Source organism: Formica exsecta, unplaced genomic scaffold (genome assembly GCF_003651465.1).
Source record: "Formica exsecta isolate Colony F162 unplaced genomic scaffold, ASM365146v1 scaffold31, whole genome shotgun sequence".
Lineage (NCBI taxonomy): Eukaryota > Metazoa > Arthropoda > Insecta > Hymenoptera > Formicidae > Formica > Formica exsecta.
The window spans coordinates 672,676-698,166 of record NW_021850355.1 but is presented as its reverse complement, the minus strand read 5'-3'; the positions used below and the strand labels follow the sequence as shown (position 1 = coordinate 698,166).

The window sequence follows — 25,491 nt, the reverse complement described above, 5'->3', positions numbered from 1 at the left end:
TAGAATTTTCCTATTTGATGATTTTTACGTTGAATAATTTTGAATAGCTCTAATTCGTTCACCAATTTTAATCAATTTTAGGAGAATATCTGCTTGTATACGTATCGCGCTTGTGCACGGGAAATTCGAGCGGTTCCAACGGCAAATAATCACGTTGCGCGTACATAAAATCAACCATGTCGAACAAGCGCTCCACGCAAAGTATAATCTCGTTCAACCATATCGGCTGAATATAAAATTCAAATGCAAAGCCCATTGAAAATGCGCGAAGGGTTCATGAAACCATATTAAGATCACCATAAGGGGTCTCCCGCCCCAGTGTTCTCTCTCGGGTTATTTTATACTTATTTATCTCGAATCTTCAGCATGTGTCTTGGTATTATGTAGCTATTCTCAGCATTTGTGTTTTTTGCGTCTTTCTTACTATCATACATTGTATATTGAAAAATCTATCGTCGCAAGAAAGATAAACGACGAAACTCTTATGTCAAATAATTATAATATATAATAATTAATAAATATATACTATCAAAAATGTTAAAAGTCGTATATAATTGATTAAATGCAAAAAGAAATACATAAATCGATATACGTTCGTAAAAAAAGCAAAAACAAAATTATACTTTATTATGTGTGTTTAAAGACAGTTGACGTTTTATTAAATTACCGTCAACTGTGATTTCAGTTAAAAATATTATCCCGCCGAATTGAATAGAAATAACTTTTCTAAGGTACACTCAATTATTTAATAGCAATTTCGCTCAAGTCCGTCTCTGAATTAAAGCAATGCACGGATATTGAAAGTTTCTGATTCGAACAAATCGAGTGGCTTGAATATGTAGTCAATGCTTGAGGCAGTCTTGCAAAGTTCGATCAATGCTGCACATATCCGCGCTTGACAAGCTGAAAATTTTCACGCACAAAAAAATTAATTTAAAAAAAAGAAAAGGGAGAACAAGAGACAGAGAGAAAGAGCAAGAAGGGGATGAATAATGAAAGAAGAGAAAAAGGAAAGTAGAGAGAGACGAAGGTAGGAGGCAAAGTTACCATATGCAGGCGAAGGTTGATTGCCGCACACACCGTGTCATGTGAGAAAGTATAGCGGACCTCGCTTCCGACGATTGATAAAGGGAGCATGATACGCCGACTGGCAGCTCAATCTGCCTCTTATTCTGCGATACAATAGACCGATACCATAACCGGACATATGCCCGTTATCAATCGCGGCGATCGACAAACTTTCGTTTTCGCCGTCGCGATGGACGGTTCGCTCGATCATCGCTCAATCGCGAGGTGAGACTATGGGTTAACATACGCGCGCGTTTCGCTGCACGAGCTGCATTTCTCGAACATCGCCGATCGTGACTCGATAATATAGGTGATAGGAAGACTGACGATGACTCATTGCTTCGAGAGTACAAGTTATGGCGCACACCTCGCGGTGCGCTCTTCATGATATATGTGTGCACTGCCATGCAAATGTAGCGCGATACCAATAAGGAGATAATGCGCAGATTGTAATATAAAAAATGTGTTGTTTATGATTGCCTATACATATGCATACACGTTTTATAATATTCGTATAAATATTTCCAATAAACTGCTAAAAGTATCGACATAGTTAAATATTTCATTTTCCCGGAAAATAGAGGAAGCATTTACAAACTCGAGCCGAGATATGCTTATGCATATTATCGATCATCCTGACACACCTGATCAAAGGAACCTCGCCTACTTGGACAGCCAACTGACACTTTGACCACGTCATAGGCGCGTGTATGTACGACCGTCTACGATATGTCAGCAGCGAATGGATGGATGTATACATAATTAATATATACACGGTAATATGACGCATATACATACATACATATATATGCGCGTGCGCGATACATGACATCGCATGCGAGGCTCCGACGTTCACGAGAGACGAAGACTTTTGATAAAGGGAGAATACATCCCTACGTTATACCACACAACTAAATTTGTGAATCACGTACGATAAAACTGGGGAGGAATTTTATTGAAGCCCGAGCTGGACTCCTTTATAAAAGAATGCGCATAATAAAATACAGCATTATAAATGTAAATAGATAAATAGGTAAATTCGTACGCTCATACACGTCCGTGAATTCATTACTAACACATATCTGATATTGCGGAATGCATAGCAACACGAATGAGTAAAATAATGTGCGTATAAAGAAACACGGAAGGTACAATATCGCGGTTAAAGTCTGACATCTAAAAGATACTCGAGTTTACAGTTTGCTCGGGAGGATAATAGCGCGAAGGATGCACTTCAGCGAAAGCTGCGGTGATTCTTAAAGGAGAAAGTCACGCGCGTGGACGTGGGAATAAGTGAAAACGACGTAACTTTAGAATTGTTCCTCCGGTTCGTACGCGTCTGGGATTTCGCGCGTAAGAGAGAGAAGAGAAAAAGGAAACAGAAGTAGTTTATTAAGATTTTTGTTTCGGTGTGAGATAAGATTTTATTTCTGTAAGTAAAACATCTCTGCGCGAAGAATTTTCTTAGAAAATAGTGTCCACACTGTATTATAGATAAATTATAATTATTATTAACGTGCAATGTGCCATATTACATCGAGTAAGAAACTTTCTTTCCCCATAAAACGGTTAACGCTAGTACGCCTACATAGCAATTTTCTCATTATGATGTCCAATTCGAAGAAAAAAAATTGCATCGCGCGAATAAATGGATCTTCATAAAAAAGAAATTTTTCTTAAATCCGAACATTCTCTAAGACCTAATGATAATTTATAATATTCAAGGTTTATGCGCAGTAAATACATTTCACATAGAATATAAAAAATGCAAGAAAAAATATCAGAGAATTATTTCAAAGTATATATATATTACATTTCGTGTATGTGTTCACGAATAAAATTTCAAGTAATTCGAACAAAAAGTTGGATTAAAAACTGCATTTTGCAATAGCTTCTGTAAATAAAAATTTCTGACGACTACAAAGAATTATTTTATGATGTAGACTAATAAATAAAAGTCTTTTAACTTCCATTTTTAATCAGCAAGATAAAATCTACCCTTAAATATTAACCGCATTTCACGTAGAGTATCTTGCATAATTAAAATTTTTGTTACCCTTAATTCTACATTAATCGTATCGTTATATAATTATTGTTCGAACTTACGATACGGTTGTAGGGATTAATGAAAATCCGTGGAAACTCAATCGATGATGTATGCTCGAGAGGGCTTGAAAATCATCGAGAAAGGACATTGTCCCGAAGTGGAGAGAAATAGAGGCGCGAGAAACACAGTCCGCAAACGCGACGTGTAAATCGACTGTGCGCACGTGCCGAGAAATGGGTCGAGCCTTATTACGAACGACATAATCCGGACCAGCCGTATAAAAGAGAGCTACTCTCTCTTTCCAAATCCACTTGAAATGCGAATTCGTGAGGGTGCGTTCGTGCCAATTAACTAATTATCGGTCAAGTTGGCATAATCGAGACAAAGGAGTTGGCATTAATTGCATGATCAAAGAGTCATGGCTACTGCTGCTACTGCTGCTACTGCTGCTACGACCGAAAGAGTAATCCCATAGCGGCTCTACAACGAAAGGATAACGCGCACTCTTACGTGGTGTCGAGACTTACGTTCCGCACGTCTTTTACTGAGACGTAAATCGTTCGGCACCTCCCTCGAGACATAAAATATCACGCACGAAGCACACCAGGCTTTAGAAGGTAAAATACTGTTGAAAAATGCGATGAAATTCGTCTGATTTTATACAAATCGATGCGACGGCGGCGTTGCAATGTTCTAGATTCTGCGAAAATTGCAATGCCGTCAGATTTTTACGGCCCAAGATCATAAAAATCTCGTAAAACGCGGGAAAAAACAGTTATCCGTCGTATTTGATCCGTTGACGTATGCGAAAATAAAACGCTTTGCGAGATTGAATTTTACAACAGTAATCATGTATGTTGGGCAAAATTATCTATCCGTTTTATATAATGAAATTAACCCAAAGTAAAATATATTTGTCTTCAATTATTTAATAAGCACTGCAAAAATCAATGTTTAGAAACATTACACAGGTCTGCATAATTTTATATTTTTTCTGCGGTCTGGAAAAAACAAGTAGTTTCCTAGCTTTTTGTGCGCTGAATCCAAATCCGCAAGGCAAAATGACATATTACGACAGGTTTTCGAGAAAAACGGGTTTGAAACCTCCAAAAAACATGTTTTTTATCATTTGTGAAAATTTGTAGACGAACCCGACGTACAAGAGACTTCAGAACTCAAACGAAAGCTTGAACATTATACCTTAATATAAAAATATCGAATCATTTACCGCAGATACCATCGAACCTTAGGCGCGCTTTGTTTTTAAATATAGTCGCATTCTATTAAATAGAACGATTTCCCCATGCAGTCCAATTGCAAAACCGTTGCAAACAGTAAAAATTTTAATTATAGATTCAATACACGAGATTAAAATTGCTTAATCGCACTAAAAGCGTTTTTTCTTTCATTTGTTAACAAAATTATATTTTGTTTTAAATTATAATTTTTTACTTTTAACTGTGAGTAAATAATTTTACTCACTTTTAAGTGAATAAATTGTAAATTGTGTGTTCTACTTGACACAATGCGACTACACCTTAAAACAAAGCGCGCCTAAGATTCGGTGGTACCTGCGGTAAAAGATTCGATATTTTTATATTAAAGTATAACGTTCAAGCTTTCATTCGAGCCCTGTCTGAAATCGCTTGCACATCGGGCTCATCTGCGAATTTTCAAAGATAAAAAACGCGTTTTTGGAGGGTTTTAACAACGTTTTTCTCGAAAATCTGACATGATAGGCCATTTTACCTTGCGGATTTGCAGACCTGTGTTATCAGAGATTACAGAATATGCATTTATCATAATATATATTATCAAAAGTATTTTTACATTTTCCGCATGCGCGCGTTCAACAAAACATTTTCTATATGTGTTTACATACTTTAAATTTCAATGATTAAAAACTATTTAAAAGTACATGTTAGAGAGAGAGAAAGAGACTAAATTAGTTTCCTAATTAAAAATACAATGTTGATTCGTTCAGCATGATTTTTACAAACATCATATCAAATGTATAATAAAAACTTTCATTTACATCGAAGGAAAAAAAAAAATACGCTTCGTATATCTCGAAATATATTACGCGTAACTAAGACATCTCCGATTAAATTTACAGTTTAATATTAGTGTAATTCAGTGTAATTCAATGTAATTTCAAGTTTCAATGCTCGATGGAAGTTAGAGTTTCGATTTTAGTTAAAGTTTCGCGTTCTTCGAAGTAGTCTTAAGTCAGGCTAAGAGTGCTAGGAGGTCTTACGAATGCAATCGTAAAATCAATATTGCGGTTGAAGTTAGCTATCTCAATTACAATTTTACTTTTACTTGATTATATATATATTTATGTGTAAATACATTATTAATTAACATTATTAATCCGTAAGTAGAGATATATCTTAGACACAAATTTTTATGATTGTTTTCATTGCAAAATAAATCTTCCTATAACGATCTTAAAATTCAATTCTTTAATTTATATTAGAGATTTAATTATACAGAAGTATTCAGGCACGAAATTTCTGTAATATTTCAAACAATTTCAATCGTACTTTCCGAATCGCGAATAAAACTAATCAAATATGCAGGAAAGACAACCATCAAAAGAGTGAAATTAGATTTGATTTTCCCTGAAAGTGGCCAACTGCAGAAATCACAGGCAACCCATATTCGAGAGTTAACGCGATTTTAGCGCAAGATATCCGCCGGACAGCGCCGTTCATCATGGGCGAATCGTAACCCCGGGAGTCCCGCACCGCGAAAATGTATGAAGTCCTCGAAATCTTTCCTGTACTTCGCAATTTATCATTCAAACCACCATCTTGTCGGGACTGTTCGCGCTGTAAAAGAACTTTCGTTTTCATGGTTGGCGGATTTCTATATCGGAGTTTGGCAACGAAAAGTTCAAGTTTTCTTAACCGGCATGTCGTCGCAGCACTTCCAAAATTGTTATTGATTGCGAGTCGGCGTGATAATCACCCTCTTACAATCCCTCCTATCTCGTAAATATGCTGATCGAGGAAAAGTGAGATCGGTGTGTGTGTGATGCGGTTCAACGGAAACTCCACTTAATTATACTTCAGCAAATTAACTAATTATTTTTTCCTCTATGCCTGTGCTTCCGCTGTATCCCAGGCTATCGTTTTTTTTTCCTTAAATGTTATTCTTCTCTTTTTAATTTAACGGCTCGAGTGCGTTCGTCTAGTGCAGTTCGTCGGTCGATATTTCTGTCCGCTCTCATTGTAACTATAGCAACGATGGTTCGTGAAGAAACCATCTCGCCCTCTCCGTTCAAAGATTCGGCTTTAATTATAATTTTTTTACTCATCATAACCTTCGTTCACGCGGCGATTGTTTCGCGGTATAACTTTGTCTAATTCGATTAAGTGTCTTTCTTTTTTCTCTTTTATCCACTCGCTGAAGATGAACGCGCCGAACGATGTCACCGATGCGAGATTTTGGGGAGGGTTGGCTATTTATATCCCTCACCCGTCAATCCGTTAATTCAGAGACGGATTGATGTAATTTTTCACGACGTTAAGGTACCGTCGAGATATTTGTTATAGTTAGTGACAAAATCGAGCGTATCGCTACAGCAACGTTTTGACATTTCACATTCGTTAACTAAAATATTAGAATGTGTCCGCGTTAATAAACAGAGGCAACGATCCATTAGTCTTTCACGCATTTAGTACTAAACTTGATAGATTTCCATTTCACATTCACGTAGAGTATACATAGACTATATCTAACATGATAGATAAAGTTCTCAATTTTGTTTGACATTAAAAGTCGGAGAGTAGAATATATATAAATAATGTTGGAGTTATGTTATATAATGTAACATTTTTCACAGAAAATATAATCTAAGAATAATAATATAAAATATATAATAAATGTTATTTAAAATGTAAATATATATTATAAATAAAACAGTTCTCTTTTGATATATTGTACGTTTGATATACTATTATTAATGATATTAGTATATCATTTTTCGATTATGCAAGATAATTCATTCATGCATGCTTATAAACTTTTTGATCAACAATTACGATTGCAATATGTTATAAATGTGAGCCGGCTTAACAATAATTTCCTTGAAGAGCTTCAACTGAATGCATATCTCATAATATTTTTCAGTATTTTATATAAATAAAAATAAAATAAAAATCTTAATTTTTAAAGATTATACATTGTATTTATATATAGTTTATCAAAATTATCCAAATGCCACAAATACAACATAACCGCAAACTCAGAATATACCAAACTCCGAATTTAATTAGCTCAGTCTAGTGAGTTGAAGTCGTTCGCCAAAAGTTCTCGACACTTTTAATTTAAATCCGGTTCATATCTGAAGTAGAGAAGAGAGAAAGGTAGTTGGCGGCACCTCGAATAACATCATACAAACCGTGTCCCATTAATTAAATTCCTCCCAAGAAGTTTTACAACACGCTTGCGATAGATACCGCGAGCCAACATCGATGGTTCATTAGATCCAAATCGGCGCGAGATCGAAAATAGTTTCGCGCACAATTTACTCTCTTTCATATCGACTTTTATATTAAATAAAAAGTTGAAAAAGATTATAACGTCTTTTGATGTTATAATTAAGCTAGCGTTTATTAAAATGTTTATTGAGCTTGAAAAGCATTAATTACATCGGTATCAATTATATATATATATATATAAATATTTCTTGTCGACATTTACCGTGCGCGAATATCTAATTGAAAAAAACGCCATGCATATAAATAAAATCGCGGAGTATCGGAGAGCGTGTTTTAAAGTCAAGAGTGTCAAAGAGATTTTAGTCTCTTCTATTTCCAGTGGTTTACAAGAAAGTACATATTGTACAACGTTAAAACGTCGTCTCGCGTCAGGTGTATAATATCAGGCATGAGATTGGGGAATGTATATGTAATATGCACAGTACTACATGAGAGAGCATGGTACGCCAGCTAAAGTCAAAAGTGTAAAAGCGTGCGCTTTCCAGCCGATTTCACCCTTTCGCTTTTATCACCAACGAGGAGCTATGTACACGGTTCACAACGCGTTTTAACTTGCAGCCGGCGGTGCATTTACGTGGTCAGGGCACGCGAGCGAGCAAAGCTCCGGAAAATAAAATCTTGAATTGAACCTAAATCCGATTTAGATCAGAAACAGTCACATTGTGCTATACCTATAATCTCTTCAAAAGCTCTGGACATCATAATTGGAGAGTGTCTAAGAAACCAACTCCTGTCTTCCTTTCCCAGTTACTTCGTCGCAGAAAAATTGGCAGAATTAAATGACTAGCAGGTAGAACTTCGAAGATGTTCGAGTCGTTCGTTTTTATACAATTACATTTTTAAAGATACAAAAAGTACGTTAAATTAAAATTATAGTAAAGTCGGCAAATCTCGCGAGTAAATCGCACAAATTCGTATTATTTTAATTGATAATTATGATATTTGAATGTGTATCATTGAATAATATATAATATATAAATCAAATATCAAAAATAATTTAATTTAATAATTGATGAATATTAAATATGAGTTTTCAATTTCCGATTTTTAAGAGAATAAAAAGAAATATCGTTTCATTATTTTAACACAATGTGACATTCTATCGCTGAAGAAAGTACGCGCACTGGACGTAGAAAGTCCAATAACCAATCACAAACGCGCGGTAATTATATGTCACGTGAAAATGTAATTAGAACATTTCACGTTCTCTCGATCGTACATCGTGCAACCGACAATTGCGGGGAACGAGAATTGTAACCAGCTACACTTCACCATCAAAGCTATTCAAGTTTAGTGCGGGCATTAATTTCTAATTAGTACCTAATCGATATAGGACATGGAAGACATATATACCGTGTTCCATATACGGTCGCCGCGAATGCATTATACCAGTACATGCACGTTAGATGCTAAGTGCGTTTTCTTATAGCTCTACAAATACGTATTATTTGCGCTATACCTCGCGTTTGAGACTTTCAAGAAGATTTCAAGCTCGCAGTTGTCTACGTTACGCCGTGTTAAGACGCACTTTAGCGCGATAAAAGAAAGATATGAGCGTACTTTTGAAAACTGGCGTAAATACTAATTAGTTTCAGCCGACGACATGGCTTTCGCAAAGTCAAGCGTTCTCGCGTCGAGAACGGGAGAGCAGCAGAAAAGAAGCGCAAGAAAAATATGAGACGTAAAATGCGCTCGTCCTCGTCTCTTTATTTCGCGATGTATATTACGAGCATGTGTGTGTCTGTATATGTGCATGCATGCGTATGTGTATGCGTATATGTTTCGGTATCCCTATTTGTCAGTGAAAAAATATACTTAAAACGCCGGATGTCGCAACGACAAATCCTTACTTCCAGGATTTTTAAAAATACCACCCATTCTAGCATGATTCTCGACATGCATTCCTGATATTACGACCGATTCGCCAAATATCTACAGGTTGTTCGCAGCAGCACGTACATTGTTCGAGATAAACACACCGATTTCGTTAGCAGCGGTTTGGCTCGCCGCCAAAACGTTTACGCAACCGAATAATGTGAAAGTTGCAACACTTTTGGTATGCAAATTCTAAATGTAATTTGATTCGATTAACATAACGTTTATACAAATTCGAGACAGAAATCAATATACCAAATTAAAGTTTATAAAAATAATATATACATTAGAATACAGGTATTTTTTCTCTCACAATTTGTTTTAATACAGTAGCCTTATTTTCAATGCAACATCGATTATTTGCGAGTTACAAGCGATTAGAAATAAATGACATTCTCTCTCTCTCTCTTCTTTATACGAATTAAGCTTCATATCTATAAAGAAATAATAAAATCTTCCTTCTCTGAATTATTTTAAAGCAAATTGTATTTTAATAAGATTTTAATTTAATCGTTAATTACTTACTAAACTAAGGTTGAACTTTTCACTCAGATAAATTAAATTCAAATTTGTCAAGCAATGTCCAATTATGAAAAAGTCCGCACGTTGTGCAATAACTTGTGTATATTACAAAAGTTCAGATTATTCTTTATTTCTCAGTAATGTAACAATCAATTTCAATATTAAAAAATTATGTTGTGACACGTAAAGAAACCAAGTCAAGAATATCAGTTTTTTTTATCATTTATCTGACACAAGATGTATGTGATATGGGTAAATGTGTGCACGACATAATATACGATGAGTGGTTTACACGCTCTCTAATGGGACAGGGAGAGTCAACCGATCAAGCACTCTCAGGAAATGTCGACGGTAAGCAATTTCCCAACACCGTGCGCGCCGATATATCACTAGTACCTAGAGCTAACATTGTCAAGCTAATCAAACTTTGCAAGAACAAATAATTACTGTCTTTCCTATCTAACGTAAATTAACGCAGGTATGAGCTGCCCTCCATATAAATTATATATAAATATATCTCTTTAGGCTTGAAACTATTTTACGTATAAATTAAAGGTACGATGGCACAAACGTGTAAATCGCTATAATAAAAATACTTTGTCGAATAAAATCTTACGTACATGAATCTTCATTGCAGATAGTTATAATTCAAATAATAAAAAATATTCCCCCCTATGCCCGCTTATGTTCTTACACGCGTTCATTACTTTATAATTTAAGATTCTTTATTAACAGAGAAAAAAAAACGGAAAAGCATAGGTTGTACGTTTATTAAACGTGGAAATAATAACGGAGAAATAAATTCGCTTCTCAGTGCGTACGCGAATAACTAACGCGGAGCGAATGAAGAACGAAAGGCACAGCAACTACTCTCGCCGTACGAATATTGCGCACAGTACCGAGGGATCTAATAGACGTTACGCGCGATCCGATCTTAATTCGATAAAATTGATAGCCGGCCGCCGTCTTTCTCCACCCTGATTGCAAGCAAGCACGATGAGAAAAACGGGAGCACAAAAATAAAAAAAAGAAAATAGCGCGAGATGCTCGGTACGAATCGCCCTCGTGCAAGGACAACGCGCGCGGCTTGTTCAGGTTAATTCCCCACGTTTTTTTCTCCTACGCGATATTCCTGCGGCATGCCTGACATTCCTACCTATATCCACCTATTCCTATTAAGGATGTAAATGCGGTAATTTCGCAAGGTAATTACTGGGGGTCGGCATGAAAGTAATGCCTTTGAACGGAGAGGGCTACCAGCGTGGAGAGTGCCTGCTGCCCACTATGTTACCCTGAAATTACCCTATTGGACGAGACGCCTGAAAGTGCGTTTTCTGAATTAACGTTTCAGACCCCGACCGAACAGCCTGATTATTAGAGTCGTCATGAGAGCGCCGAGAAATATTCCCCTTACTCCTCCTTTGATGGAACGTCAAGAAACCCGCAATTAAGCAACCCTGTCTCTCGGCGTTTCATGAGTGACATGCACTCTGAAATTGATAAATCCTCGACGCATCGTCCCTTTTAACCTTACAGGAAGCAGTTTTGATGAAACTTATCACGCATTATTCCCGCAGTAACTGCCGTTCAAAACGTACCATCTACGTTTCATAAACAGCGAAATCTCAAAGCACATAATTGAAACTCAACCGTCAAATAAATTACATAATGACAACACAGTCGAGATTTGTATAAGAGATGAGCGCATATCTACAATAAAAACGTAGGCAAAGATAACGATGAACGAGAGAGAATTTGTGCTTTACAAAAAAAAATAATGGTTACATTATGTCTTAATAATGAGATATTTAATTATCCTGATCCAAAATAATCTTACCGAAATTACAAGAAACCTATAAGCGAATCAGCAGAAAACCATTATATGCATATTGGAATTACATTATTATATTATTCAACACACATGTCGAATAGAATATTATCATCAAATAATGCTGAAAAAGTTGGCAATTTCTAAATTAAGAATTAAAACGCCCAATTATCGAAATATTAAGACAAGATAATGGCTACTAATTAATAATTAGTATTTTTAAATGATTTAATGTTGTTTAAATAAACAATAATAATAAGCAATTTAATATTGTTTAAATAAGCATTTTACAATTTTATATATATATATATATATCTGGTTTTATCTATGATATTAAATAAAAATACATCATATCGAGAGTAAAGTCTGCAAGCATCTCGGTGTCGTCCACGAAGGACATTGCAACTTCCAGAAAGACGCTCGATCGAATTAACTGAACTACAGCAATTAGAGCGTCTCCGCTTTTCTCTCTGGTTATTCGATTTACAGAACATCGGACTCGTCGGCGCTTGTTACTCATTAGTCAAGATTAAGACAAGACAGGTACCGTGTAACGAGGAGCACGAACGTCGCGGAAAACGGAAAGTACGCGAGCGATTACGTCTCTTACGAGAAAATTGAGGTCGCGCTAAAGAAAGTATGACAGTTCGCCTTGTGCCAGACAACCAGGAAACCACCGGCAGCCACTGTCGGCGAATCGATAGAAGTGACGGCATACAAGGCAAACTCCACGACCGACGACGCCCCACCGCCGCAAAATTGAGTCCATTATCGCTCTGGCCAGGTACCCACCAATACCATCGATATTCGTTTAACGCGTCGTTTCCTTGCCGGGGGAGTGACAAACAAGAGTCTGGCGAGAAATATAAAATTTAGCAAATGGAAGTGTGAGAAGAAAGTGTCTAAGGTATATCGTTTTTCAGAAAAGAAGACATCGAGAAAGGAGATGAAAATAAAAAAGAAAGAAAAAGTCGAACAATCGCGAACATCGCGCATCTCTATCGCATCGAAGTCTCAGTTTCTTTTTTTCTTTTTTTTTTTTTGCAATTAGGTGATATAATTTTCATAAGCAGTGATAATCTCGCATTAAAACTTCTTACCTTATACCTTTTACCGTCCTGTGAATTAATAAGGATCGAAATTCCCACTACTTTACCTAAACCACATAAGTGGATTATGAACGTAAATTGTTATATTGCGGTATGAATTTTTTTCCGTTCCTAATATAGGCTATAACAATCTATTAATCGTTATGGAAAAGTATAATATCATAAAGTATAATATCATAGTATTAGTGCATATCATACACATAACCCATAAAATAAAATAAAATATTTGCGCTTAAAATATATATTTTTTCTATTTTTGAAATAAATATTAAGTTGGCTGTGATATATTTGTTAATTTTGAAAAATAGTGGTTTAAAAAAAACATCATTTTATTGGTTGGAAGTTTTAAAAAGATAAGGAATGTTTTAAATAATGCAAATGACAAACTCTGTCGAGATAAATAATTAATTTTGATGATAATTCTGGATAGAGAGCGCATATTTTTTCCTACATAAATTGCAGAATTATATTTTATAAAAAACATATATTATAGACAATTTTCAAAAACAGGCACGAATATACCGCAACAGCAGAAATTGAACAGAGAAAAAAAATTGCATTTTGTTAAAATGAACAGATGTTGCTGCATTCTCAAGACACAGTACTTTGGAATAAGCATCAGATGGTCAGCTCTCGCACCTCTCAACCTAAATAACCTACATACTGGTTATAGCTCGAATCCCCCAGAGTCCTCGTGTTGTTCCCCCCGTAAGTTTACGCGCCATTGGCCACCAATCTTCGGAATGAAACTACCGCTGTTCAGTAGATTCCCGGCGAGGCCGTTTTACGGACGTCGCGTGAAAAAGTAAGTAAGAGCGGCAGGACGAAAAGCGTGGCCGAGGAAAAGAGAGAAAGAGAAAGATCCGGCCGATTGAACGGAATGCGCGACGATTCGCGCGAGACGGCAGCTCCGATCTCTCGAATAATCACATTTAACACATCCGGCGATTCGCGAACGATATACCCTGTCTTGCATGTATGCTCGCGCGCGGATATATTGTACGTTGTATTCTACCGGTAACCGCCGCGCAATACACGACGGTACGGTATTACTCTACACGAGAGCAGAACAAGCGGCAACTTATACAATGACGTTGGGAAACGACGTATCAAGTATGTAATGGAATTACGCAGCTGGTAAGAACATACTATCGGTCCAATCTCGCTCCATTGCGAACCAGCGCGAACATCTTCGCCGAATCTTGTCACGTGATCTAACGTGAACACGTATGTAATTGCTCCAAGGAGAGAGAAATTGCCTTAGATACTGAAACCACGACAGCTCTTACGAGAGAGCGGCACGAGTAGACGCGATATTCTCGCACGACATTACTATAACGTTAAGGATAAATTATTTACAAATGTGTCTTGGCAAACATACTGCGGAGAAATCGATTAAATGTCAATGATTTCGACGTAATGAATCGCGGTAATGAAAAAATGTTTATATGATAAAACCTGGCTGATTTGATCATACACGGCACAAATCAAAGTACCGTTCGAGTCTCATCTAGAACTGCGAGAACTGGTCGCAGGATTAGCAGAAGCAGAAGCTTCCCCTGTCCATCGATTCCCGTCGACATTGCCGACAATCATTGCTTCCAACGTTTAATCATGTTACATCAGTACGACACTCTGACAATCCTATCAAAGTAACGAGGTGCGCAGGTCGGGATATACGTACGACGTGGGACTTAAAGTTTCATCGCGATCGATCATCCCTGATTACTCCTCCATACATGACTACACGCGCTCGTGTATACCTCCGACTATCGACAGACCATGTACTTAAGTTCTTACATACGAGAACCCGGCTTCGGGTTCATCAAAGCGTAGATCAAAGGGAATATAGTGTACATTAGTAGTGATCGGCATTTCCTGTCATATGCTAAACTTCGACCGTCATATTTGACACAAATCATCTAATTAAATTGATCTATATTCTTTTGCGTTATAATGTACTGTTTTTATCGTAAGATTAAAACTTAAAATTAACAATTTGTGCCTGTTACAATCCCGAAATATTATTCAATAATTTATTTATTGTGTTTTATTAAGCAATTAGTGAAATCATGCTTCAGAAATTCGCTGTCATAAATTGTTCGTTAAAAAATTAACGGATATTGCTAGAAACTAATTTACGAAATTTGCCAGTGTCACACCGATTTAATCTTGGATCTTATCACGGATTATTTTAATCTGGTCAATCTTTCATCTGAATCAAACGCGTAAAAAAAATTAACGCAACGGTGAAAAATATTATTTCTTAATTATTTACGTACAAATAAACGCTACCAAAAAATATTTTAAAATTACAAATATTACAATCAATTTAATAATACGCTATTGCCACGAAAGATAATTATTCTAATATTATTACCGAGAATATTACTGAGATGTTCAATATCTATTACTAGAAATGATTAATATAATACATCCCCATTTTCGAGTCGCAATTTCTCAATACATATTATCAGAACAGGAAATAAGGATTGCGAAAAAAATCGACGCGCTTGTCAAAAACGCGAGAACGGAATGTTTTTTCTTGTATTATAGATGTAGCAATGATGAGGGAAGCGTAAGCGAACGAGCGAACTTTAGACAGCGTGAGGTCAAAAAGCCATCAGGAAACATCGAGCCGCCTTTCAAAACATACATAGATATAAGCAGGAATAATCTGTGGTAAGATTCACGGTGTGATTCGGTCCTGACTGACTTTTTGCAGATTGTCATTAGCTTTACGATCGCGCCAACGCCGCGGATTTACATGAACCGTACCGTAATAGATCGCGAGGGAGAAGAAGGTGACGATAAATTTCATATTCTACTGCTGGTAGATTCACGGGCTGTCTCGCCAACGGAACAGACTTGTAATTTAATGCATGTTTTGCGAGACGTCTCTTTATGCACTTCCTGGGACACGTCCGTACAGCCAATCATGTTTTCACGAAGACGAGGGACGAACGCGTCTCATTATCGTAGTTGTTAGGCCATTTGTTCTATCTTAATGTAACTCCTTTTTGTTTGTGCTTAACGCAATACGATATGAAAGCTTGATTGAGCACGGTCATAGGTACATGATTATCGTATATAACTCTCAGCTAGTTAAAAGAGCAAATTATTGCCAATAAAGAATCGAAAATATACTAAGACATTTCAAGCCCATTCTCAACTTTAGAGAGTTAACAAAATTAGTTTAAGGAGAGATATGTAAAAAATTAAGATAAATATTTCTGTACTCTCAAATGGCAAATAAAATTTTAAGAAACGATTAATTAAAATTTCTTGTTAATTTATAAAATTAATTCATGGCAATTATTTTTTATATTGATTTTTATAATAAATCTATAATATTGTGTATATAATACATTCTCCAATAAAATATATAATGATTTGTAATATTTTAAATAATGTCATCAAGCATTTTTGCTTGTCAATAATTGTAAAAAACAATTTTAAAATTAATAATATATCGCAAAAAAAATGGGATTCGTTCGCAGCAGTCTTTCATTCATATTATTTTATTTACGGCTTTCGACGCGCGTAATTTCGACGCTTCGTTCGTAATCTGCGGATTTAAAAAATTTGCAAACTCAGCGCTGTCGGATGAATTTTCGATATTTCGCTCGAGTATTGTTGCGCGGAACGTTTCATCTCTTCGTGAGAGGGATGGAGCCGCTAATTCCGTAATACATCTGGCTTTATATAGTGAATATCCATAGAACCGTGGTACAATTACGAACGAGCAAAAGCATATTTGAATGGCAATCGAAAGTCGGAATTTTAAATCCTTAAAAACAGTTATCAATATTAACGTATGACGGAAAAACGAATAGTGATGTTCCGTACAAAAAAATTGGGTAAATGCTTAAAAACATTTAGTTCTCCTTCTAGTAATTAATTTTTACATTTGCGATATTATTTGTATTCAAATGCAAATATTAAGAATATATACAATAAATAATAAATATATAATACGTATTTGCGGCTTGCAAAAATTGCAAGTGAACATTTTATTTCATATTCAAATTTTCTCGAGTAATGAAGAATCTGTTATCAGAACAAATGTGCAAAAGTTTTTTGCAAAAATTCTGAAAGAAATGCAATAAGAATTAATTTCATTTATAACCTTCAGATTTATTTTATATTTTATATTTTTATTATCTTAACTTTCATCGCACAGCAAATTTTATATATACAATTATTATATAATATTTTACAATTAGTTACCACATACAACAAATTTTAGAAATGAATTAAACATAATTCACGTGATATAACTTTATATCACAATATTATATAAATGTTATATCATAATATCATGTAGAAAAATCTAATCCCTTTCTAAAAAAAGGCATGAAACCTCGAACTCGAATATATCGAAACGTTGAAGCTCGACTTGGCGCTACAAATACTTCGAAGTGTCTGATTGACCAATCAGGATAAAAGGAGGAAGGATTTCTTTGTCTTGAGTAATCAATCAAACGCTACTTTATGGAACGCTCGGAAACTATTATAAGTAAACCCAGCGCTCATATTTCATTATATATAGCACAAATTTCATAAAAATATAAAAATAATATAATATAAATAAAATTTTTTATTCTCTATCTAATCTTAAATATGATTTTGATTTAGACTTTGATATTTTTAAAATATTAATATTAAAGATTAAAAAATTGCAACAAATGATGACCATCTTAATACATATTCCATAATATAAAAATTATATTTATGCTATATTTTATTACATTACATCTACTAAATTATTAAAAAAGAGTATTTTAAGAGATACAAGTAAAAAGATCTCTAAAGAATTATAATTTTATATATTATGTTATTTGCAACTGTCAAATCATGCGAATTTTGACAGTTTGACAATTTGTGAAAGAAAAAGTTAAAGTTAGGAAAGAAAAGTTAAAAAAATTGGGAAACGTCCATAAATAAAAGCGCGCGCGCAGCGCGCGTTTGTGTTGTTCTAGTTACTGTAAAACCTTAAACACTACAAAGATGTGGCTATCCTTTAGCGACCCTTTTAAGCTTTCATGCTGTTTTGGCAGTGCGTGGGAGAAGCATAAGACCACGCACTAAGACAATTGATGCAAAAACTTACCTTTAGACGAAGATCACTGACAGTCCAGACGCGGCTCGCATAATCGTTGGATGCTCCAAGAATAAGGATGCCCGTCGAATCAAAGTCCACCGACATGACACCGGCGTTGCTGCCGACGAGGATGCCTTTGCTCTCCGATGTACCTACAACAGAACATTCATTTACACGTTATCATACCATTACCTAACGATGTTTGTGTTTAATTCGTCGCGTTTACGTGCCTCTATCAATTACTTTGTTCTTCATTGCAGAATCATTCTATCTCCATCTCTCTTTCTCCCTTGCATCTATATCGCGCGTTATTCTCTGAATATGACTAATTAAATTTATACCCTGACGGCTTAATTGGCAACGAGCGAGTTGCGTTGCAATTCAAAGCTACTTATAAGCGCCTCAAAACAGGCAATAGGGAAAAAGGGGGAAAGAGATAGGGAAACATAGAGATAGAATTGAGGAAGAGCAATGGAAAAGCGCGCGGAACAAAACCGAAAAATAGATAATGCGTGGAAATCCAGAACAGCAGATCTCGAGTTAAGCGGATATAACCTAATAAGGATTGGATGTTTCATCCAATTTGTAACGAGAGGCGCGGGGGATTAGATGCGCGAGCATTATAACATGTGCGATCGTTTCGCTGCAGAACAATTTCGCCAAATGGCCGGCTTGCTTTTGCTAGACGAGGCAAGATCGAACCGTTCGACGCAAAGCATAACCTGTTGATTTGTTGACATACTTTATTAAGTAAATCGCGGAAAATTTATTTTGAGAGAAAATACCTTATAATGAACATTAATGATTATTTCTCTTATAAAAGAGAGTTTCGTATATTTTATTTATACAATGCATTTTTTATTTAGAGATATTTATCAAAATGATTCTATATTGCCATTAACCTGATATATTTTGCAGCGGTGGTAGCATTCTCGTGAATCGAAAGATTCATTCGTAGTCACGTCGAATCGGTAAAACTTTTCGTTTCTCAGTGATTAGATGAAAAAATATTACTTGGAGAATGATAATTACCGGAAACCAGAGTGAAGAAAACTGTAAATATCTTTTGCGAAGACCGCGCACTGCTTAACCGCACGAACGACGAAATCGCCATAACTGAAATGCGTAAGCACGCCTAAATTCACGCGGAAGGAGAGAGGAAAGGAGACAGAATTTTAAAAAATCATTAAATAAATTTATGGCGGGGGATCCTCTCCCTTACTGTCTTGCATGTAATACTCACGATTATTATACGGCTGAAATGTCGTTTATCTGCATGAATTGTATTATATTCAAATATATAATGCATTTTTTATTTAGAAATATTTATCAAACGATATTTATCACACGAAAATTATTCTTTATTCTCTCTCTCTCTCTCAATACAAGAATTATATCTCAATACTAAATTATGCATATTAACCTTCTAAGAAAATACTACTTTGTTGTCATGTACACAAGTCGAAATTAAAGACAATTCTTATTATAAATGTATTCCCTGAATCAGAAATTATAATTTCCGACAAAATCTTGCTGTAAAATAAACGCAACGTAGTGCAGGAGAAATGCATTTGTGTTGACAAATACACCTAAGTTATTCTGCACAGACTTAATGGACATCTTTATTAGCACTAGCGCGTCCTTAAAGTCTTTATATCATCCTGACTCGCTGGAGGATATCAATTTTACGCACGTATAAACTATAATTAGATCATAAAAGTATAAGTACGCCATTAACCTGATATATGTGGCAGCGAGGATCGCATTCTCGCAGATCGAAAGATCCGTTCGTAGTCACGTCCTGCTCGAATCGGTAAAACTTTTCGTTTCTCAATGATCAGATGAAAAAATACTAGTTGGAGAATGATAATTACCGGAGGCCAGAGTGAAGAAAACCGTAAATACTTTTCGCGAAGACCGAACTATTTAACCGCACGAATGACGAAATCGCCATAACTGCCGAAATGCACTCCTAAGCACTCCTAAATTCACGCGAGAGGGGAGAAAAAAGGCGGCAGAATTCAATAAAATCAGTCGATAAATTTCTGGTGGAGATCCTCTCTCTCGTTTTGCATGCGATACTCAAGATTACTATGCGGTTGAGGTGTCGTTTACCCGCGTGAATACTCCGGTTAATCACATTCTTTCCCTCGCACGCGCTTTCGACGCCGTGAATATAATTTACATTCTTATACCGCGGCAATCGGCCATGTCCGTCGTAATTTGTGGCAACGATGTCTGTTCGACTTGGCGCTACAAATACTTCGAAGTGTCTGATTGACCAATCAGGATAAAAGGAGGAAGGATTTCTTTGTCTTGAGTAATCAATCAAACGCTACTTTATGGAACGCTCGGAAACTATTATAAGTAAACCCAGCGCTCATATTTCATTATATATAGCACAAATTTCATAAAAATATAAAAATTTTATATATTATTAAATATATATTTAATATTATAATATTAATAAAAAATACGTTCTTTTCTCTCTCTCTTTGTATTAATTACCTTTAGTAATGTTCCATAGTTTCACTTTCCTGTCAGCACCACCAGTAGCCAGAATTCTATCAGTAGGCGACCATTTGACAGCATATACTTCTCCTTCATGGGCACTCTGTAAGGTTTATAAACATTTGATATATGAGTGCTAAAAATTTTGAATGTATTCAAGCTATTACATAAATGTTATACGTTGATTGTACAATACATGATAAATAATAATGCTGCACAGAAATTATAAGTCAATGTTAAACAAAAAGAAGCGTACATAATTTTATTATTTTATATATATTTTTTATTCATGTACATGATTTCAAATTATCATACTTAGTTATGAATACTAGTTATTCAACTTGTCATACGTAGATAGGAATACTTATATAAATATAAAAATGCAAATATTTGTATAATATTTAATTAAGGCTTAATATTCTAAAAAGATAAATATCGATATCATGTACCACGATACTGGTATAATATGTATAGGGAATCGTATTTATATCTTCACATTCATATTCAAAATACATATATAAAATTAAAATGCTGTTGTGTGTGTAACCAATTTAGAATGAGAATATGGGTAAAGAAAGTATGGAAGATTTATAACATCATTAATCAAAAGTGAAAGTGCAAAACGAAAAATTATGAAGATTTATGTAGCTAATTGAAAATAAGATCATGGAAAAAATAATGGAATTGAGGAGTTTTATGGCGGATTATGTTAATAAAAGCATCCTGTAACATTTAAAACCATTTGTACTTAGTTTAATCTAAATAAAAATTATAATATTATGCAACCTATCCTAATACTAATGCACATTAAATTCTACGAACGATATTATATTTTGCTTCAACATATTCAAAGTTTAATAAAAACTTAACCACTATTATACTAATATTACAGATTATATGTATAATAATGTATGATGACTTTGTCTGTGTGTGTGTGTGTGTGTATATATGAGTGTGTGTGTCCGAGTCATGTGTACATATATTACTATATAAAAAATATATGTATATATATACACATAAACATATAATATATACATGTATATATACATATACATATATTTGTATGCAAAGCATGCAGCCCCATATGTCAATTATTAGGATATCAAGTGTTGACTGATGTTAATACTTTCATCATGATAAAGAGAACACAATATGAGATATTTTAGATTCAACGTACAAATGTTACGGATACTTTTGTTGGCACTGCTGTCGGAAGACCAGCGACCTCTTTTAAGCTTAAACGATCTGGACTAACAGGTCGTGTATCTCGTGCTGCATCTTCCAATTCTTTTTGCATCTTTGCTTGCCTCTTTCTGCAATAATAACAAATATTTTTTGTAATGACAAGTAAAATTGAATAAGTTGCAAAGCAACTTAAAGCATATATCATAACATTGATATATTATGCAATCTTCACATTATATGGCTTTTTATCATTTATATTATATATAAAAACTAAACACCGTATTATTTGAATAAATAACTCACCATTTTTTGATGAATTTTTTTTATTAATTTCTTATTAGATAGTTTAAAAATATGATTATGTGTTTTTCTTGTAATATATACATATTTTTCTCTCAAAATTGTTCTTTGTGATGTAATTTTGACATGTAACTTTGACATGTAATTTTCACTTTTGTTTTTCATTATTAAAAGTAAGATAACAAAACAAAAATATTTATTTACCTTTTCAAGTTTGTTTTCTATGGTTATAGATTATAACATAGTAGTATTCACATCATATATCATTTTTTTATCTTTTATTTACATATAAAAGCTTAAAGTTAAAGATTTATATTATTTAGTAATTGTGTATCATTTTTATATTGGATGAAATAATCAATGTAAATAGACATTTAATGTACAGTATAAATGTCATCTACAAATAAAATAGATAAATCATAAGACACCAAATGCAGTATGTAGTTTTGTTATTACCAGCCCAAAGCTATTTAGCATTAAGCGAAATGTTTTTCATTTTATGAAACTTACCCAAACTTTGATAAGGTATGCATCAAAAAGGCTGTTGGACTCGTAAAACTGAAACGAAATAGTCAAGCAGTGTGTCTAGTGTATAAAGCCCTAAAGTGACTGAATATTGTACATTCTGTAGAAAATTCAAATTTGATAAATAGTGTCTACATTTATCTATTTATAAATATTAGTTATACATATTTACATATACATATATATACATATAGATACATTAAAAATATAATCATATATATATATTAGTATCTAATAATAGATATATGTATAATCATATATCTATTATTTGATACATATATTATTTGATATATATTAATAAATGTTCATAATAATAAAAAATTTTACTACTAAATCTTATTGTGTGGTCTGCATTTATACATAAAAATATCAATTACTGTATTATTTAATTAATAATTTATTGTATAATGTGAATGCATATTACGATGTTAATGAAAACATATGGTTTACATATTTAATTTTGAAAATATGTAGTATGCTTTCTAATTATTTTAAACGATTGCAATCTGAATAATTTAAGAACAAACTTGAAACGATTTATTATATATATTGTGAAGAGATTGCATCTTAAATTGAAATAAAAATGTTTAAATTCAATGAAATTTGTGTTTTTTAATGAAATAATGTACAACAACACCCATTTCAAGAAAAGAATAGGCATTCTACAGAAAAATGATGCTGAAGAAAGATAAGATTTCAAAGAGACAAAAAGATTGTATTCAAATAAACTACCTTCACACAAAACTGCACTAACTATAGGACCATACAGATATACATACAAACTCTAAATCAATTAAAATGCAGAAAAAATTGGTTAATTCTTAAAAGCTCTAACTAAGCAAAAATACATTTATTATATTAGAAGTCTAAGATCATAATTAGCATGCAAGACTAAATGCATATATTTCATCACATTACACATAAAAGTAACCAAAACACATGCTGAATCAGAATATTCTCATGATGGGGATGATTATTGCTTTGCTCTTAGTTTTAGAAGCACAATTACAACTATAGAAAAACTATAGAAACCGCGCATTATATACTCTATATTTTAATATTACAATACAGGATTTATTATGATAATATTTTCTATAATCTTCTATTATTATCTTATGTTACTTCTATAATCTTCTATAATCTTATATTAATAATAGTAAAAAAGAAAAAAGCAATATGCATAATTCTTGCAATAATTTTTCACCTTCTAACATCTAAAATGCATAAAATACATATTAATGGTCATACATCTACTCACCTTAAAAAGTTGTCATTCTCTTCATTCATTTTTTCTGCATCTCTAGCTTTATATTTTATTAAACGTTCAATCAGTTGTCGATTTTCTTCCTGCAAATCAGTAAAGTTTAAATAAATGTTAGTAAAAAAAATGGGGGTAAATAAATAAATACCTAAAAATAACTTATCAGACTTGCTTTAACCAGATGTATAATAGAAATATAATATACAATTTTATTAAATGTTTAACATAATTAGAAAAAAGGCGATAATATATTATATACCTGTGTTTTTCTAAGCTTCTCCTCTAAAGAAGCAAAAGCAAGTTGCAAGGCCTGATGTTCATCTTTAAGCATCTGATTAATACATTCTGTTTCCTTTTCTCTAGTAAGACATTTAGTTATTTCTAAACGTAAACTGGTATTAGCTTCCAAACTTTCTGCAAGACTGAAGAAAAGCAAATCATAAATTAATTTATAAGAAACTCATATTTATGTAAATGATTAAGTTACCTGATTTCCTTTGCTTGAAGTTCTTTTGTTATTTCTTGCAATTTATTATTAAGATCTACTATTTGTTGTGTGTGTTCTCCTTTTCTCTTATGTAACATCGCCAATTCTTCTGCTTGTTTTAAAAGTCTAGCTTCAAGATCAGGATTTCCACCTATGCCAATAGTGCCATTGGCTGCCTCACGACGAAGAGTTTCATTTGCAATTGTCAATTGCATGTTTGAATTTCGCAACGTGTTTGCATTTTCAAATAACCTATTATCTATAAAATAGAAATACTGTAAAACTAATTTACAAACTAAAATTGAAATAAAAGATCCTGTGTAAGCTAACTAGGATACTTTTTTATTCAAAATTATAAAGAAAAAATAAATAAATAAATGAAATCTGTTAATGAATACTAACTCATTGATAAAATATAACCAAGCAAGACATATGGTAAACAATAAAACACTGTACAGCACCGCTGCTGCATTCAAAATGAGGCATATTGATATCAGCATTGAATCAAAATGAAATTTTAGGTACAAAACTTACGCAGACTAATGAGATCCGCAAAACAATTGGTTTGCGATCTGTTTCTTTCGCGTAATTGCGAAATTAAATCTTTCCGCCAATTGATGTCATCTCGAGGAACGAGCGATACGCCTGCTTCATTCGAGGTCATTTTTTCCGAGTGATTCGCACGGTGCTTAAAAATAAGCAATTACTATCGATTTAACCTTGATCGGAACCGTTTCGACAAGGAGGCTATAAACAACGATCTTCAACAATCGTCACTCCATGATAAAGCCCTTTCTCACGGCAATGTGTAATTTAGTCCGATAAAGAATTACATTCGACTGTCAATCAATATATAACATTCGAATATCTCATAAAAATCACATGACATTGCCACATTAGCGCAAATATTTTTAATTATGAAAATAACTATTCTAACCTAGACATGTATAGGTGTACCAAACACTACGCTGTGCTACTTTGAAATCTTTGAAATTGTTGTGTTATCGATACCACATCATCAGTAACAATCGACATTGCGATATATCGATGTCACTGACAAATTAGTCGAAAGATCTGTAGCGGGATTCAGTAACTTGTTATCGACAGTTTTCGGTATCGTTAACTGGCGACAGCCAATGGCAAGGACAATTCTGGTGAAAA

The 25,491-nt window shown here is 34.0% G+C and overlaps 1 protein-coding gene across 2 annotated transcripts in view; it reads right to left on the bottom strand.

Annotated features, from left to right (window-relative positions):
* The window catches only part of LOC115237832 (autophagy-related protein 16-1), a 446,913-nt gene extending 421,596 nt beyond the window's left edge, over window positions 1–25,317 (bottom strand). Inside the window, exons 1-8 of one of the 2 annotated variants that reach the window (XM_029811157.1) lie at window positions 24,865–25,317; window positions 24,331–24,589; window positions 24,103–24,265; window positions 23,841–23,929; window positions 22,568–22,615; window positions 21,750–21,885; window positions 20,570–20,675; window positions 18,071–18,213 (exon numbers count right to left, since the gene is read on the bottom strand). In XM_029811157.1, the coding sequence (XP_029667017.1) occupies window positions 18,071–18,213; window positions 20,570–20,675; window positions 21,750–21,885; window positions 22,568–22,615; window positions 23,841–23,929; window positions 24,103–24,265; window positions 24,331–24,589; window positions 24,865–24,994 (1,074 nt within the window). In that variant the 5' untranslated portion in view covers window positions 24,995–25,317. The remainder of the gene's footprint in view (window positions 1–18,070; window positions 18,214–20,569; window positions 20,676–21,749; window positions 21,886–22,567; window positions 22,616–23,840; window positions 23,930–24,102; window positions 24,266–24,330; window positions 24,590–24,864) is intronic. The other variant, XM_029811158.1, reaches the window with a different exon arrangement.
* Between the last annotated feature and the right edge of the window lie 174 nt (window positions 25,318–25,491).